We start from the raw sequence: 17,484 nt of genomic DNA, 5'->3' as shown, positions 1-17,484 counted from the left end.
AAACAGAGAAGGAAATACATCAGCGTTTCTCAGAGAACCTCATCCATAGAGCTGCAGGGGAACTGGGCTGCAGGATCCTTCTCAGCACACCCTCTGCTTCCTTTTTTCCTTTTTGGGGCCAGAGATAGATGAATTTATGGAGCAGGGAGCGGGATGCAGGCTCTGACTGCAGCCAATGGTGTGTGGCACAGCGGTGTTTCCCTGGCTTACGCAAGGCAGAGCCAGCCCCACTTGAGTCAGGAGGCACTACCCACAGCTGAAGTGAAAGCAGCAGAGCAGAGGCACTCAGTCTGGCAGTTGCTAGGGCTTTAAAGGAGTTGGTGGATTTCAGCTGGGTTTAAACAAGATTGAAGGGGTGGGATTTTTTTTTCTCCTCTACAGTGTAGGAATACTGAAAGGACAAAAAGATACTGGTAAGTGCTCTGCATGCCGCCGCTTTTTCCCTTCTAGTGTTGTATTGTTTCAGTCTCTGTTGTAAAAACCTCCTCAGATGCAGTGTTTTCCAGTGAGAAGTTGAAAGAGAGTTCAGTGATGTGGTCGAAAGGAAACCTGAGAACAGGCAGCGTGTCTGCAGGCTGCCCTTCCGCCTCAAACAGGAAGAGACAGTCAAAGTTCATCGTATCGTAAATGCTTCTTTGTACAATGTGTCAGTCGCTTCTCATTTTAGGGTGCAGAGCAAGATGCCTTGAGATGTTACCACTACCTAACAAAATCATAACAAAGAGAATTTCTCATAGAGCAATTGGATATTTGTTGTCTAAACCAAAAAAGCAGGACTTAAAAGCAGTTGTAGCTTGCATTTTTGCAAGATGATCTGGAAAAGGCTTTAGTGTAATACAAACACCTATTTAGCTGGTACTTTAGTATGTGAACTTCCTCATTAGGAAGTCAGAGGCTCATAAAGAGCAAAATGGTAACGTTCAGATCGGTCGAACAAGAAGTCGTTGTGATTTTCTGCAAGCACAGGGCCCTCGGCTGTGTGTTCCAGTTCAGGTGCATCGGACAGGAGATCTCCCTGAGCTCCAGCTGTTTGCCCAGCGACCCCTTTAAAAATAAGAGGCTTCTGTTTTGGTATGAACTCTTAATCTGTATATCAAAATCGTGCTCCTGTCACCAACTTGCAGTGAAAGCTGAGGCTGCTTATTTTTAAGGTAATGCGGTGTAATTTGTCTGATGGCAGGAAACAGGATAATTTTAAAGGATCCTTACTGCAGAGTTCTCTGTATCTGGACTTTTGCCACAATGTACACGAAGTTGTTTTTTTTTCTTTCCTGCTTGTACTTTTGTGCTCCCTTTTGATACAATAAGTAATGCTACGGCTAATGAACACCTAATGCTGTTCTACCAGCACAGCTCTGTTGTATTGCTGTACGGTTTCATACATTTCAGGTCTTATAAATAATCTTGTTTGATAACTTGAGTATGAAATCGGAGCTGTCCCTTTTTAACAAAGCCTGTGGAATTTGCAGAAACAGCCGAGGTGCAAGTACGGCCAAAAAACTGCAGAAAGCTGCAAATTAATCATCTCGAGTAGCTCATGTGAGTAACTTTCACAGGTAGCTCAGCTGAGGAAGCAAGTACAACCTGTAGCGTTTGGCCCTCGTGCCGCAGGGGCGGTCGGCGGAGGAGCTCTGCCTCGTGCGAGGTTGTGTGCACCGGGACGGCTATATCCAAAAGCTGACGTGGAAGACAGGGGTGGTAAGGGGGTGTAGACTTGCATGTAAATGTAGTGGTTTGACTGGTGAAGAGCTTTCTCAGCTAATTAAAGTTATAGATAATATTGCAATGACAGCTTTAAAATAGATACCTTGTGCTAAAAGACAAATGTTTTCAGCTTCCCACACGCAGTCTGAATTACATCATTTATAACCTGTAGGAGGCTATCGTGGTTTCCTCAGGGGAGGATCAGCTGTTATTTTTTGTAACTGAAAAAATGCTGGATTTTTTTTTTTTTTTTTTCCCAGGGGAGTATTTTCAGAATTGATCTTTGTCCATCTGTTGGAATGGATCGTTAGTGGTTACATAAATCTTGCCGGTTTGATACGGCCGGCCACGTTCTCATCCCATCAACAGTAGTTCTGAAAAACAGGACTGAAGGTAGCAGAGGTCTGAGTGAAATCAGGCCCCTGTGCTTAGATGGCTTTTTTATCTTCTGAACAGGAATGCTCTTTTTGAGTTCTGTCATGAAGAACAGATTTTCAGGCAGGTGCCTGTAGTAGAAGTCTTGTTCTAAAACATCTTATTTGCCGAATAAGGATGCTTGTCCTCACAGCACTCTTCCCGACTTCCCTAAAATTGCGGAGAACTGCTCAGACTTGCTTCTGAGACTGAAGCAGAACTTAAAGCACGACACTGGATACTAATCCAACTAAAACTAGTGATTCTTAGCCTGGAAAAAGTTGACCATGGCCTTGGTGCAAAGCAGTAGGTGTTCTCTTGTGTATCAAGTTAATGCTCCTTTGAAAGTGTCTACAGGCAAGGTTTTCTGGTGGGTTTTTTTCATATGTGTGCGATGCTTTCATTCGGTTTTTGAGAATGAAAAACCCCTCTACTGAGATTTTACAGATGTTCCCAAGGCACAGCCCCGGAGAGTCGTTTGCATTGTTTAGTGCTTGGTGTCCTGTGCAGAAAAGACTGCTTGCTCATATCAGAGCTTGGCCGTGTTGTCTTATTTTCAGTGCTTTCCACAGACGATACACCCGTGTGTGTGTGTGTGTGTGTGTGTGTAGTGGATGACTAAGCTTATTCAGAGGGTATAAAAGAAGAGACAAACAATACAGACTGTGGAAAGAATGAGCCGTGCAAAAAGCAAAAGGTTGGACTGATTTTCCACACTACCCAGGCAGTAGGTTTTTTTGTGTGGGGGGTAATTTTAAGCATAAAAATTCCCTTTTCTAGAATGGAGAAAATTAATTATCCTTCCTTAGAAGGGTGAAGTAAGGAGACTGATCTGAAATGACAGTGCAATTTGAATACGTAACAGCCGCATCACTGTAACTTCTGCTGGGCATCTGCAGCAGAGAATGTGAGCTGTGGCCAGAATCTGGCTGATGTCAAAAAGTGGAATATAAAACCTGCTTAACTCATAGTTCCAGGTGTGTGTGTGAAGGAAACGTGAGCTTGTTCTTAACTAGAAATCAGGAGAAGGGTGAAAACTGGTTGATAAACACGTCCTGTTCTGCATGCTCTTTTACCCAGGTGATTGTGTCAATAAAACTGTTTTCATAAAAACTTCCAAAAAGGTTGCTGGGAAATAGAGTTAAGGGAAAACTGACTTTCCAGTGGTGATTTAACCATCATGCAGAAGAAAGTGATTTCTCAATCTGTCTGAGCCTGCAGGGAGCGACTTCCTTGTTGCTTGCACTGGTGGAGACCAGCAGCAATGTCCCTGGTGGTGCTTGTGAAACCCGGCAGCCCGGACTTGATGGGGACTTTTAATCAGACCAGAAGTCAGTCTGCTGGGACTTCCTTCGTGGTTTTTTACTTCTCTCTCATTACTTGCTGCCCCCTTCCTCGTTCCACGCTTGCAAATATCTTCATCTTGGGAGCCTAGTGTTCTGCACAGGTCCTTTGCATCTCACAGTGACTTTAACTTTGATATTCTGGGCTTTTCAATCTGGAAGTCAGCTTTTTCCTTTGAAGGCCTGAGATGTGACCACAGAAGAGAATATACAGCATTTAGCCTCTGTGCGTGCCTGTAGAGGAGTTTGGTTTCTCATCTTGCAGTCACGAGGTTGCCTGGTGGAAACTGTGGTGCTTAAACGTGTAAATGGATGTCGGCAGACTTGGGTCCTGCTTGTGTTTTGTCAGCCGACTGCACTGTTCAACGGGAATTCTTCGTTTGAGGAGCAGAGTGGAATGTTAAGTCCAAATAAAGCTGTAAACACTGACGTGTAGATCTTGGGAGGTTAAGGGTAGAATTTTCTTTCACTGGTAATGGTAATTCAGAGCTTATGTCTAACTGATCAAAAGGGGCGTGTTTCAGTTGCTTGATAAAATTGTGTCGGGCTTCCTAAAATGGAATAATTTAGGTTGAGAGGTTGTCTGGTCTAGTCCCCCCACTGGACTGCCTGAGACCAGGTTGTTTAGGGCCACGTGCCCCTGAATTTTGAGTTATGTCCAAGGATGGAGATAACACAACCTCCTCTCAACTGCAGGTTGGTTTGGTCTTTTTTTTGTTTATTTGTTTTGTCCCTAATAGCTAATTAGGATTTTCATTGTTGCAGCTTGTTTTGTTGCCTCGTGTCCTGTCACTGCATGTCAGTCAGAGAGACTGAATTGTGTTTTGTTCATATCCCCCTGATTTAACACCGTATCATTGAGGCAAGAGCTGGGTATGAGAATTGCAAGGATAGTAAATGGAGAACTACAAAGAGCAAATTGTGTAAAAATAAAACTGGTAGCAGACAAGCTGTCTTGTACTTTATTTCTAAAAGCAAAAAAAAAAAAATATCTCCAAGCCTTAGAATAAGTAGATGTAGAACATAAAGAAGATAATATTATAAAAATGGGAAAAAAAATCCAGCTTTTGTATCTGAATCAGCTTATTTTTATTTTAATATACTCATTGACGGAGGACTTCATTTTATACTGCAGAAGTGTTTTCTTATGCAGTATTTTAGCAAAGGGCTAGCCTGGCACTAGCTACCGTTGCTAGCAGCCTATAATGCTGGCTCTGTGTTTAGAAAATGATGGTAATTTATTACAAAGAGACTTTTATTCTAGTATTTTTAGCTCACAGCCTAGTGGTTAATGAATCTCTGCTTGGGCTCATTGAATTTATGTTCTCCCCTCCTCCCACCCCCGTTTTAACCGTTGAGATGCTGCTGTTGTTGCTGTCCTTGCACAAGCTGGGCGTGCTCCGCTAAACTTAGGAGGTGCTGTACCTTGGTGCAGACAGGATCTGAAGATTTTCTGTAGCCAGCTGCCCAGGCTGGCTGCGTGCCCGTCTCCAGGTGGGAAACAGGCAGCTGGGTGACGGAGGATGGCTGGTCAGCTCAGGCTGACGGTGCCACCAGAACGTCTGTATCTCTGTGCCCACCAGGCAAAATGGCATGTTCAGTGACAAGGGGACAGACTCCAGCTCTTCCATCGGCCCTGAAGCGTGGTTTGCGAGGTCTTCCCAGAGAACCGTCTGCCTCTGGATTGGGACATGGGTGTTGGAATGTGGCAGGAGAGAGTACAACGATGTGGCTTCTCCTCCTGCTTGAGCCTGATCAGAAACGTGTGGCTTGCTTGGTTCTGCCAGAGCAGCCTGTGGCTTCTGTGGCTCCAGTGAAGAGCAGGAAGGCTTGTAAGGAACTGGATTCCGTTCCTAACACGAATTTTCAATACCCTTTTCACTTTAGGTGTCATCTCTTTCCAGTCTCTCCAAACGGTTGCACGTGACAGTATTGTCCAAGTTGCCTTCACTGAGTCTTCTCCTGCCTTCAGAGGAACCAGTGTTAAGAATAAAAAGGTTTTACTTGTTCATGAGTTCCTCCTGTTCCAGTTACCTTTTTTTGAGACTGAAAGATGCTAATTAGTACCCACTGTGGTTTTTTGCTAACTGCAAACAGCTGTGCTCACCTCTTACCCAAGTAATGCCTTCCCGAAACACTTTTTTTCTGCGTGCTAGTTGCTTTACTCACAAAATCTTTTCCATCCTATCATACAGGATTCGGCACCAGTAGGGATTTTTCAGGCTTTGGTCTTTTCTCTGCAGCAGAAGCAGAGACCTTGACATGAAAAACTTGCTGCTGCCAGTTTGATGATTTTGGAATAATGCTGTGTGGTGAGGGAATCGTGTCATTGACACCTTACTGCTCATCAGCACTGAGAGTCCATGGAGGAGTTTGGAAGAGTCCCTCGAACAGAGCCTGTTCCCATGAAGCCTGCTCTGCTGGTGTCCAGAGATGCTGCTGCAAAAGCAGCAAATAACCTGACTTGTGTGTCTTTTGTTCGAGGAGTCAGTTTCTTAGCTGTACACCAGCACTTCAGGGCCAACTTGGTTTTTTAACATATTTCGTTAGCCCTTCCTCACACTTTCAGGAAGGCTCCTGTAGTATTCTAGGAATAAAACCTGGTCAAGTGATACTACAAGAGAAGGCCCATTGCCTACATTAGTGGATCCTTCCTCTCAATTCCAGAATGTTCCCTTGTCTAGATTCTTAAATGTTTTATCCAGCCTTAAATGATCCGTAAGCCTGGAGATGTTATCCCGTGGCCTCTGAGACTCCTCTCCAATGGGACCACACTCACTTTATTTGCAGACGTGAATTTCACTTGGACTAGTCTTCAGGACCTCACTGGAAGAATATAATTTGTCTTTGCTATTTCTGGGAAGGAAATGAGTCTTCCTTTTGGGTACAGTGCGTCAGGCAGATTATACGGGATGAGAAGTGTGTATGTTGCACTGATTACTTTTTTTAGGGGTCCCGAATTTCGTATGTGCTTGAGTTGAAGTTAACTGGATGGTCTTAGTAGATGTTGAAGTGATGTGTGCAGCTCACAAAGTTTGAGATGTATTTTTTAAAAAAAAAAAACATAAAAATCAACATTCAAGTCATGTTTTTTAAAAAGAAATGACCAGGCTGGTTTACTAGTGATAAGTCTAGATTTCAAACTCTTGAACCTTCTTTAAGTCCAATAAGAAGTGAGTTTCCATCATATGTGCTGGTCCCAAAATAAACTTGTCTGGATTTCTTTAAAATGTGAAACGAAAAACGTATTAAGGGGGAGCCAGGTGTTAGATGTCGGACACTTTTCCTTATCCTAAGATTTTTCTAGTTAACTTCTTGCATTGCTGAAGTCTGTCACTTGGAACTGTTCGTTCCTTTTGTGGTTTCAGCTCAGTTATCTCCTAAGAGGGAGTTCCTGACCCTCCCTGGTCAGGATGCTCTATAGAGTCTCCTTTAACTATTCATGTGTAATTACTTTTTAATGAGTGTGGAAAGCTGACTCTGTGGCTGGAAGACGTGTTTTTTAGCTTTCCATGGAATTGTTTTCTTGGGGGAACAGAGGAGAAGTTGTACCAAAACTTTCCTTGTGCTAACGACAAAAATTAAAGTTATTTGTAATGCTTCCTTTCCCACCTTCTCTAGAGGTGTTTATAATATGCTGTTTCCTAGTGTGTGGTGCTGTAGATTTCGTAGCAGTATTTCTTCTGAGTTGGTGAGTGTCAATTCATTGTGTATTCTAGCAATGAAATGTGAATCATTGCAGGTGAAATGCAACGGCCCAGATGAGGACTGAAGTGCAGGGGAGAAGGCTGCTGAGGAGATCAGTATTCAAGTAAAGAGTAGGTTAATCATTTGGGGAGAAGATCAAAACATGACTTCTTTTTAGGAGGCAGTATGTAAGCAGCTATAGTGCAACAAGATTTTAAAATAAAGCAAAACAAGAAATACAGTTGATAGTAAAAATACTTTATAGAAAATATATACATCTCCTTATTTTTATATGCAGATAAATACTTCTCATACTCACTTCTGTACTCACTTCTTAAGTACAAATTCCTTCGAAAGGGTGTGTGGCTAGAGAACCCAGCGCTATTCAACTGTAAGAGCCAGCTAATTCAGCGTTAATGTCAATAAACGACCCCTGTGGTGTTCTCAGAGAGTCACTGGTGTGGTGCTCCGGAGCGGGGTTGGGGTGCGCCGGGAGGCAGGGAAGACCCCAGATGGCCTCAGCAAACAGGAAAAACGTGAACCCGGTTGATGTTGTGCGGCTCCCTTTGTCATACGGGGCAAATCCGCTTCGATGTGTTGTGACTGCTTGCACGATAGGAATTTAAAGTCACTTTGTCCTGTAAGTTTGCTTTAAATTCTTCAGTGTGGAATTTTAAGGGAAAAACCTTGGGCCCCACATACAGCAGTAAGTGCCCTCATCATCCCAGTTAAGTTCCTGCTCCGTCAGGCTCAGCAATCTAGAAACGCTTTGAAGCAAACTGCTGCTTTGCTCTCTCCTGTGCTGCCGTCTCTGCGTGACAGACGGGGACTGCCGGATCAGGATGAGGCACTTTCTGCACCAGCTAAACGATGGATACCCCAGGGCTTGAACCAGGGTAGCTCCTAGTGAAAATACACACTGCATCCTGTGCAACAAAAACCTCTTGGTGTAACTGCTGTGGAGGTGGACGCAGACACTTTGGAGTAGTGCTGTGCAGGTCAGATTTGTTGGGGCGTGCTCCCCCATCCAGCAGTGGGTCGGGATACGTTGGGATAACGTTACAGCGTGCTGACCACAGAGACGGTCTTGAGGTAACTTACTGCAAGCACTGTGAAATCCGCAGACTTGAGAGCAAAGGAGAAGGGATCTGGAAAACAATGAGAAATTAAAGGAGAACAAACAAAAAAAGGTTTTGATGTAGCCTCCTGGCTGTGTTGTGCGTACAGCCTGCAGGGCGGTAGGATGTCTCGGTGTGGGTCTGTGGGAAGCCCTCCCAGCTTTGTGGGACAGTGTGTGAAAATCCTGAGAGAGCCCTGTGAGCCGATTGCAGGTGGGGATCAGCATTTCTATGCTGAATAAAAAAATGGGTTGAGATGACCAAGGCCAGGCTTCTCTGTGAAGGAGCAAAGAGCACCAGGAGAGGGTAGAGGTCTGGTCAGTAAAAAAGGGGTCTTTGCGTCAGCCTCTCTGAATGGAAATGGGCGTCAAGCACTGCCACATCCTTGTTGTTAGGTGGCTAAAATCTGTGTCACGGTGTCTTTTCTGCCAGTCCGTACCTTAGAGAGGTAGAAGGTGGAAGAAAATGGCCATGCAGCCTTGTAGTTGTCATCAAAGTTGATGACGGGCTCCAAGAAATGTCCTGTGGGCTGAAATGTGTATTTGCACAGAAGGCAGAATGTTAACCATCAGTGCTAAAATGCTTAATAGCTTTTTGAGTTGGTATGAAAACTTCACCTGGAAGAGCCAAGGGAGTGTTCTTCTGTCTGTTAAAGAAAGCCTCAGACAAGCTCACGTCTTTGAGGTAAGCGCTCAGTGGCATCGGCTTCCTCTGCAGGAAGGTCAGAGTTGGGTCACGTAGGTCAGAGGTGTCTGGAAATGCTACTAAGGAGAAGCTGTAAGAAATGCTAGTGTGAACTGTTTGTCTACGATGAAAAATTGCACGTCAGGAGACTGTTCTCGTTAAGGGTTATGTGGCGTTCCCTCGGGAAATCTGCTTCAGCCAGCTGTTCGTGTCACTGCCCCCTCCAGCTGAGCAGGAGAGATCCCGTCACCCAGCCCAAACCTGGGGAGTAGACTCCGTGTCACATTGTCGTACGGCTTCCCTCCGTCTGCAAATCCAGGGATTGCCTGGAAGGCCCCGAGTCGGATACTTTCTGTGAAAACTGCTACTTCTCAAGCTAATGGACTGGTCTTGCTTTGTTTCTTTTTAAATTTAATCCCTATCTTGCTCTTGATAATCAAACCAAACACGATAAATGAAGCTACTTACTGTTTATACCAAAAACTAGCATGAAGGAAAACAACTGTGAATGTTTTAGCAAGGCCAAACTGGAATTTTCTAAATGCACTTACAGGTTTTGTGATCCGGTAGTTCTTCCAGGCAATTCAGCCTTAACTGATGTTGGTTTACGTGTATGTTTTTTAAATTATTTCAGGCAAAACCAAAAAAATGGAAAACACACAATATTGTACCTACTGTCTCAGATATGTGTTCGGGTCTGTGTAACTGATGGATTTGAGTATTTTCTCTTACACTTAATTTTTTCTCTGTTGTTACAGGAAATAATGAAAAAAGCGTGCCACAACTCCTGATCAGAGACCTGAAATTTGAGAAGAAGTCATTAGCTAAGCTCATGTTTTCTCCTGATCAAGAAAATCATCCATCAAAAGCACCAGTGAAATATGGTGAATTGATTGTATTAGGGTAAGTGCTTGTGTCGGGGTAGGAAGTGAGAATAAAGGTGGAATTTCAGGGTGCGCTTAGATGAAATGCAGGTTGCTCTTGGATGGTGCCACAACCTACTACTTGAACTCCCTGCTTTGGAGTTTATGTAGGGAGCGTGCAACTGAATAGTTGGTTCCAGGTTGGGCCGAGACGGGTGACTAATATGGTGATGTGGAAGGAGAGGTTCCCTAGCGTTCTAAGTAAAATAAAACTCCTTTTATAAGAACGTAGTAGCTGACTGTAATATCCAAGTGCAAAGAGAAGATTTTAATAAAGCAAGTTTGCTGGCTGGCCTGTTTATGTTGATATGTTCAAATTGTGAGTCTGAGGGGTTTTTGATGGATTAAATTGAAGTCTCAAAATTCTCTAGAATACTAGCTCTCCACCAGGATTGATGTGTATTTAGAATCTTTCATCTGCAGTGTGGACACATCATTCAGAGATAAAGCTACAGATGCCTGTAGAACCTTACTTGTTTTCATATTTGGGATCTGAGGTGTTTTTGCTCATCAGTAGTAGCTTTGAGATTAATCTGGGGAACATTCCATGCCCGAGAAGCTCCGTGTGTGTATGCTGTAGTGCTGTGGGTCCATTTCAATATCGTGTTTATCAATTTCTCAAATTGAAAATCTCTAATTATTAATACCATGCTACTTAAGAAGACTTTGTGCTTAGAGTGAAGGTTCTTGTAGGTCTGCCTCAGGAGAAGCAAAGGAAGGAAGATGGACTTTGTTCTTTTTCTGTACTTTTTGATAGGTACAATGGGTCTCTCCCAAATGGAGATAGAGGAAGAAGAAAAAGTAGATTTGCTTTATTTAAAAGGCCCAAGGCAAACGGGGTGAAGCCTAGCACTGTGCATATTGCCTGTACCCCTCAAGCAGCAAAGGTAAGTGGGTTTGGCTGGTCTTAACTGTTCTCCTGTTGCTGTCTGAAGAGTTCGGTGAAGTCAGTGTTGTTACACTGAGGCGAAATGATGTAAAAAGCCTGAAGTTCTGGCTGTGAAAAGAATGGTACATGTTTATCCAAGGTTGTTTGGTACCTGTCAGGGTTAGCAAGAAACTGTTCAGCAAAACAAATCTGGTGCCCAGTCCTTGCTGAGTTGAGAAAGAAAAATGTTTGTTTTTGAAATGCGAATGTTCGGGGCACAGGCTAGTCAAGTAAAACACTTTCTACGTTGTTTTCCTTCCAACCTCGCTACACACATCTGTTATGGGCTTCCTGTTTTTGCACTCAGGCATGCTCAAGGCTAACTTTGCTTCACGTGAAGGTGACTTTAAATGATCCTTTGCCAAAGCTCTGCGTGCACTCGCTACTCCATCCGATGAGTAAGAATTTCCCAGGGCTGAGTACAAGTGGGTTTTGCAGGGTGTGTTTTACAGGGCTTGTAAGCAGTTTCAGAGTTCCCAGCAAGAAGGAATAAAGGGAAGGATTTAGCTCCTGAAGTTAAATTATATTTCGTGTCAAAACTAATATATTATAGCTAAGGGATTACCATGAAATACTTCTGTGTTGAGGCGATTCAAGTGGATGTGCAGTTATGTTCAACAACAAATGGAGCGTTTTTACTAAAACCAAGGGAATCTGGGAATGCTTGGTGGTTGTTCAGAGGTCTCCAGTGTCAAGATCAAGCCCTTAAATACAATAGTGTTGTTTGACTCCCTAAATAACCTTGATGCTTTAACAATATTGATTCCTAAATTCAGGAGATGGCATAAAGTATTCTGAAATAAAAAAATCGTTTTGCTGCCCAAAGTTCTTGTAATAGCATTCCATCTATAGGATAGCTGTGAAAAGAACGTTTTTGCTGATTTTTTTATGGTCTTCAAGTAAATGCTATTTAGAAGCACTTTTAGAAGAATGTGTGTTCACTTCTGGGTATGGAGGTGCAGAATGAAAATCTAGACTGACAAGCTGAGACCTTCTTTACTTTGCTACAACTTCTGCAGCCTCTGCTGCGTTTCTCCATTTTACCCTGTTTACCACCAGTACTTCTTACAGTTCTTTGTCTGTGTATCTTACTAATCATCACTGATTTTAGCATGAACTCCGGTCCCCTTTTCAGAATGAAGTCATTAAGTTTTTGTCCTGGCTTTGCTGTTTTGGAAGTTCAGGCTGAAAAGGCCGTGAAGGTGTTAAAGTTTGCACTGAGTTGTTTTGTGCTTTTGTGTTAAGGCCAGTGTTGCTTTAACATGAAGCATGACTAATAACAGGTCTTGGTGAGGTCTATTTGCTTGCAGCTTGCGGCGAAGAGACCAGCTTGGTCTGTTGCTGAATCAATCCTGCAGCTTTTTCTAATGGCCAGGACTGGTTTTTGTGGAGTTGAACTAGAGGCGTGTCACTAACAACCATCTGCTGTGAGGCATTAATTGAGCAGAACAAGAGCCTGGTTATATAGATATTGTCTGCTTTGCTGCTGTGTTTGCTGGTTCAATAATATTTGGCATTTTTTTTCCATAGGCAATAAGTAATAAGGACCAACACAGCATATCTTACACTTTGTCTCGGGCCCAGACAGTAGTAGTTGAATACACACATGACAGCAACACAGATATGTTCCAGGTACGTGAAGCAAATATGATATGTAAATGTATTCGCACTTTTGCTGGTTTTCAAACACGCCTTTTCCCGCAAAGTTTGCCCGTGTCACCTGCTGCACTTTACTATTGGGAGGTGTTTACTTCTGCCCATTCCCAAGGCCATCACATGAACGAGGCTGTATATTTGTACGGCTCTTGTAGACTTGGTCAGAGGTGAAAGTTGTTTTTTCTGTGACTAAAGCACAGAATTATGGTTTTGCTTTTAATTGCCGGTCTGCGAGTCACGTAGCCCGTCTCCTAGTCCCTGCTTGCAAAATGAAGAATAAGGGGCACAGTTCTCTTCGAGCACTTGGAACTTTGCTTTTGGCATTTATGAAGGGATTTGGGATCAGCCAGCTGGAGACTGGGTAGAAGAAATGCAGTGTGAAAATACAGGAAAGCTTTTGACACAACTAATGTGAAAAATACCCCCAACTCCTTTAAGCAAAGCCAGAAATAAGCCCAAAGCACTGGGAAATGGGGAGAGAGAGGGCCCGATTCGGATGTGCCGGCAGTTCAGAGCAGCTTTGCTGCAGTTCCTGTCTGGTGACGAGGAACCACAAACACGTTTGCAGCTGTGGTGTGCACAGATATCTTAGAATTGTTTCCTGTTTTTCTAAAAAGGAAAGGTTTTGTTTGGGGAGGGGGGAAAGGCTCCTTCGTGTGCTTTGTACCTTCTGATTCTCAGACTGATCCTGCATGTGGTTTGGGGTTTTTTTTTGTTGTCACTAATTCATGGCGAGGAGTTTTGCTGTCACAGCATTTACCCGTGACGCCACCGGAGGATCTGAGGAGGTGAGAGGTGTTAGTAAGTGGTGGAGGAAGCTGCTGTGCAACTGCACATACCTACAACAGAGCAAAAGGGCTGTAACGAGCGAACTGCAGCCTAAGCTGCTGTTTGTGTAGGTGTTCTCTGTTCAGGCGTGCTGTGGCCTGTGTGCTGCTCTGAAATCGCCGGTGGCAGTCCCTGTGTACCCATGGGTTACCCTGCCTGAGAAGCAGGAGAAAAACACATCCTGACAAAGCAGTTTCAGTCTCGTGAAAGCTCTGCAGCCTCCACCAAAAGGCACCACAGGCTTTTGGGTCTCCTGCCCGGCAGCTAATCAGTCTTAATATGAGCAGCTGAAAGCTCCGGAAGGAGTGAAAGGTAGTAGTGTGTGAGTCGGCTTTGAGCCCGGCTCTGTGGATGTTTGGGAAGGGGATACAGCTTTTTCTTCCTGCCTTGTGAGGCAAAGGTGAAACCCATGCAATTCTGTCAAACCCGGTGCAGTTCTGGGGCACTCATTCTTCCATGCACGGTTAAGGGGCACTCATTCTTCCATGCACAGTTCTGGGGCACTCATTCTTCCATGCAGCCAGAGGAGAAGGCCCAGTCAGTAGAAAAATCTGATGGTAGTCAGATGGTGCATTCTTGCTGTGTTCCTTGCGTGCTGGTGTCACCCCTCCCCGCCACAAACACCTCGTAGCTTGTCTTTCCTGAGAGATTTGCTCTTTCGCAGTGCCGCACCAGAGCTGGAGAGCCAGCTCACGTAATGTGATTTTTCTACATCTACATCTTCACCTAATCTGGTAGCATTCAGAATGCTCTGGGCGTACAAAGTGACTGAATGTCACTTCTTCCATCTGGCTGCTGTTTCCTGGCTGGTCTGGCTCTGCTGCAGCTGGGCCGGCTGACCTGACTGTAACCCTTCTGATGAGAAGGCCTTCAATGGGAAATCATCTCAGAATTGACTTAATTACATCATTTTATTTCCCCTTCTTCGGTTAGCTTTACTCAGCCTTTGTCACAACTTTGGTCACATGGAGGTGGAATAACTCGTCAATTCAGATTAGGCTTTAGAAACCTAAATTTAGATTAGTGGAGGGCAATGATTCTTTTTTCTTGCTCACTGTTGAATGTTTTGAGTTTGATTATTCCTAGACCCAAAAGCAAACTTCTAAACAGGTTTTTGTAATGTTTGGGGTTTTTTTTAAACCTTTTTCCAGATTGGTCGGTCGACGGAGAGTCCCATAGACTTTGTCGTGACAGATACAGTTCCTGGAAGTCAGAGTAATTCCGATACGCAGTCTGTGCAGAGCACTATATCAAGGTTTGCCTGCAGAATCATTTGTGAACGTAACCCTCCTTTTACAGCAAGAATATACGCTGCGGGATTTGACTCCTCAAAAAACATCTTTCTTGGGGTAAGACAACTCTCTTTTTTTCCTTCAAGCAGTGCAGGCTTATTCTTTAAACTAATTCATAGCTCCGCTTGAGCCAAATGTAAAGTTTTCACGGATGTAATTTCTCTCAGGAGAAAGCTGCGAAGTGGAAGACCTCAGATGGGCAAATGGATGGCCTGACCACAAACGGAGTTCTCGTTATGCATCCTCGTAATGGATTTACAGAAGATTCCAAGCCAGGGGTGTGGAGAGAGATATCTGTGTGTGGGAATGTTTTCAGCCTCCGGGAAACCAGATCAGCTCAGCAGAGGGGAAAAATGGTAAGAGAAGCGCCCAGTGTTTTATGCAAGCTGTTTAAAAGGGGTACAACCGTAAGGGGTAAAGCTTGGGCATAAGCAGAGTCTGGAAACTGCCTCGTTCAGGGTAGATGTCATCTCTGTAATTAGTTACACTCGCTTCTTATGTGTCTTCTTTCATATGTGAAGGTGTCTTGCTCCACCTGAAGAACTGACGGTTCATCTTCAAACTGATGTTTAATTGCAGATTTAGAGTACTTTCCTAAATCGAGTTGCCAGTCTGCTGTGCCCTTCTTCAAACTGTATTTTCCTGGCTCTCCCTCCTGAGTTTATGCTTTTAAGGCTTCCCCACTTTTCCTTTTTTGTAGAATACTAAAGAATAATGGTAGGTTTATTGACATATGCCTGCACACCTACATACCCATTTCCACCTTGGCGTTCTGAGTTTCCCTCTTGTCTGCAAAGCATTGGTGACATTTCCAGGGGATGGTTGGCTGTTGGTATGACTTGGGATCTCTTGGCAAAAACGAATTGCTGCACGAACACTTAGGATGCGATGCATTTAGGCGGGAGTGCCGACAGCTGACTTGTTCTGGAGGAGAGGAAAGCCCTGTGTCAAGGTGTGGTTGAAGAGAACATTCTCAAATGCTGAGGAGGGTGAACAAGGCTTGGCTTGTGCCATTTCTCCTCCGTGCATTGCAAGTGGCCTGACTGCGACTGCGTAGGGGTGGAGTTGAGGGAAGTTGTGAAGGTTGGAGAGGAGCTGTTCATGCCTTTTTTTGTTTAATGTGTGCATTCGTCTCTTCATAAGAAAATTTTGAGTTGGGTTTTTTGGATTCCTGTTTTGTTGTGTGGTGTTTTTTTTTAAAGAGGGGAGAGGGAAACCGACGCTGGGCTTTCTGGGGATATCCTGCGTGGGACAGTCAGGAGCTGCTCGCAACTTTTTGTTTCAGTCTTCGGGCAGATTTATATTATGCAAGTGCATGATGTAGCTCTTCGGGTACATTAGGTGACGCCTCTTTCTCTTTGCCCGTCCCAAGGTTGAGAACGAAACGAACCAACTCCAGGACGGCTCTCTGATCGACCTGTGTGGAGCAACGCTGCTGTGGCGCACGGCAGAAGGGCTTTCGCGCACTCCTACCGTCAAGCACCTGGAGGCACTGAGACAGGAAATAAACGCAGCGAGGCCCCAGTGTCCCGTGGGCTTTAACACCTTGGCCTTCCCCAGCATGAAGAGAAAAGATGTTGTAGACGAAAAGCAGCCGTGGGTGTATCTGAACTGCGGCCACGTCCATGGCTATCACAACTGGGGAAACAAGGAGGAGAGGGACGGCAAGGATCGCGAGTGCCCCATGTGCCGCTCCGTCGGCCCCTACGTGCCTCTGTGGCTGGGCTGCGAGGCGGGGTTTTACGTGGACGCGGGCCCCCCGACTCACGCGTTCAGCCCCTGCGGACACGTGTGCTCGGAAAAGACAACGGCGTATTGGTCCCAAATCCCTCTGCCTCACGGGACTCACACTTTTCACGCAGCCTGTCCGTTCTGTGCGCATCAGCTGGCTGGTGAGCAAGGTTACATCAGACTCATTTTCCAGGGGCCTCTCGACTAGCCCGCGCCTTGCCGAGGACTGCCGTAAACTGATAAGCTAAGCGATCCTCGTTTTTAAACCAACTGTTTTTCTTATTCTCCGGGCTTTGCTGGTTTGCATTAAGATGAAGAATTTTGGGGTTTTTGTTACAACAGCCAAATCCCTCTCTATTGAGAAAAGTTTGACAGTGGAAGAAACTGAGGGGGGGCGGCGGGGGGGAAACTCCTGCTTTTTTTTTTTTAATTTTTTTTAGTTAATAACTACTTCTGAAGAGGTGAAGGAAATGTAGAGTGAACTTCGATGCCTTCCCTTTAATAGTTTTGAATCACATGCCCACAGTGTTTGAAAGCTCTTTCATTCCTTTTGTATATGGAGGGTAAATAGTTCAAAGAACATTAGTTTACAGCTTGGATGCAAACAATGTAAAATATAACATGTATATTAACTCTTTTCTATTTATCTTTATTATTGAAAATACGTAGAATGTTTAGAGAGTAGCGTGGTCATAGTGTGTTACATCCAGCAATTGGATGTGTAGAGTAGCTCTGGGTGGAGAAGGACCTGAGATGGAAATGGTAGAAAAATCTTTTTTAATCTAAAATACTGAGTTCTTAGAGTAGTTAAAATGCTTTTTAAGCAAAGCTGATGCAAATCACGATGGCATAAAGGGGTGCTTTAACCGTGTCGAAAGGTAGCTAACGGAGGACTTCTTAAAACGTCTTTTTGGTAGGACTGTACTTAAGATCTGGTTATGAGGAGAGCATTTACCAGACTCTTTGAATATGCAACTTAGTCTAGATTAAGGATTTTTTTTCTCCCTTCACGCTAACACGTCTCTTTATTTAGCATTAGTGATACTTGTGAGGGTTTCTAACATGAACAAACCTGGAAGACGAGGCTCGTTTTGTCCCTCGCTGTTTGGAGCGGGGAGAGGTGGATGTGTGGACGTACGCTGGAGGGCAGTGGGGGCAATCTGAGTCGGCCACGGT

At 44.4% G+C, this 17,484-nt stretch overlaps 1 protein-coding gene across 1 annotated transcript; it reads left to right on the top strand.

Annotated features, from left to right (window-relative positions):
- Positions 1–272: 272 nt before the first annotated feature.
- Positions 273–16,927, top strand: PELI1 (pellino E3 ubiquitin protein ligase 1). The gene is made up of 7 exons (XM_009864367.1): positions 273–413; positions 9,709–9,853; positions 10,631–10,760; positions 12,332–12,433; positions 14,437–14,634; positions 14,745–14,933; positions 15,950–16,927. The coding sequence occupies exons 2-7, from the start codon at positions 9,783–9,785 to the stop codon at positions 16,514–16,516; spliced, it is 1,257 nt and encodes a 418-aa protein (XP_009862669.1). The 5' UTR covers positions 273–413; positions 9,709–9,782; the 3' UTR covers positions 16,517–16,927.
- The last annotated feature ends 557 nt before the right edge of the window (positions 16,928–17,484 follow it).

The sequence above is a fragment of the Apaloderma vittatum genome, unplaced genomic scaffold (assembly GCF_000703405.1).
Source record: "Apaloderma vittatum isolate BGI_N311 unplaced genomic scaffold, ASM70340v1 scaffold2222, whole genome shotgun sequence".
In the NCBI taxonomy this organism is placed as follows: domain Eukaryota; kingdom Metazoa; phylum Chordata; class Aves; order Trogoniformes; family Trogonidae; genus Apaloderma; species Apaloderma vittatum.
The sequence above is the reverse complement of the archived record's forward strand: the minus strand, read 5'-3'. Positions and strand labels throughout refer to the sequence as shown.

Coding starts and splice junctions, on each gene's coding strand:
- PELI1 (XM_009864367.1), top strand. CDS start 9,783: ATGTTTTCTCCTGATCAAGAAAATCATCCATCAAAAGCACCAGTGAAA. Junction 10,761..12,331: donor GTACCCCTCAAGCAGCAAAG/GTAAGTGGGTTT, acceptor TTTTTTCCATAG/GCAATAAGTAATAAGGACCA. Junction 12,434..14,436: donor GCAACACAGATATGTTCCAG/GTACGTGAAGCA, acceptor ACCTTTTTCCAG/ATTGGTCGGTCGACGGAGAG.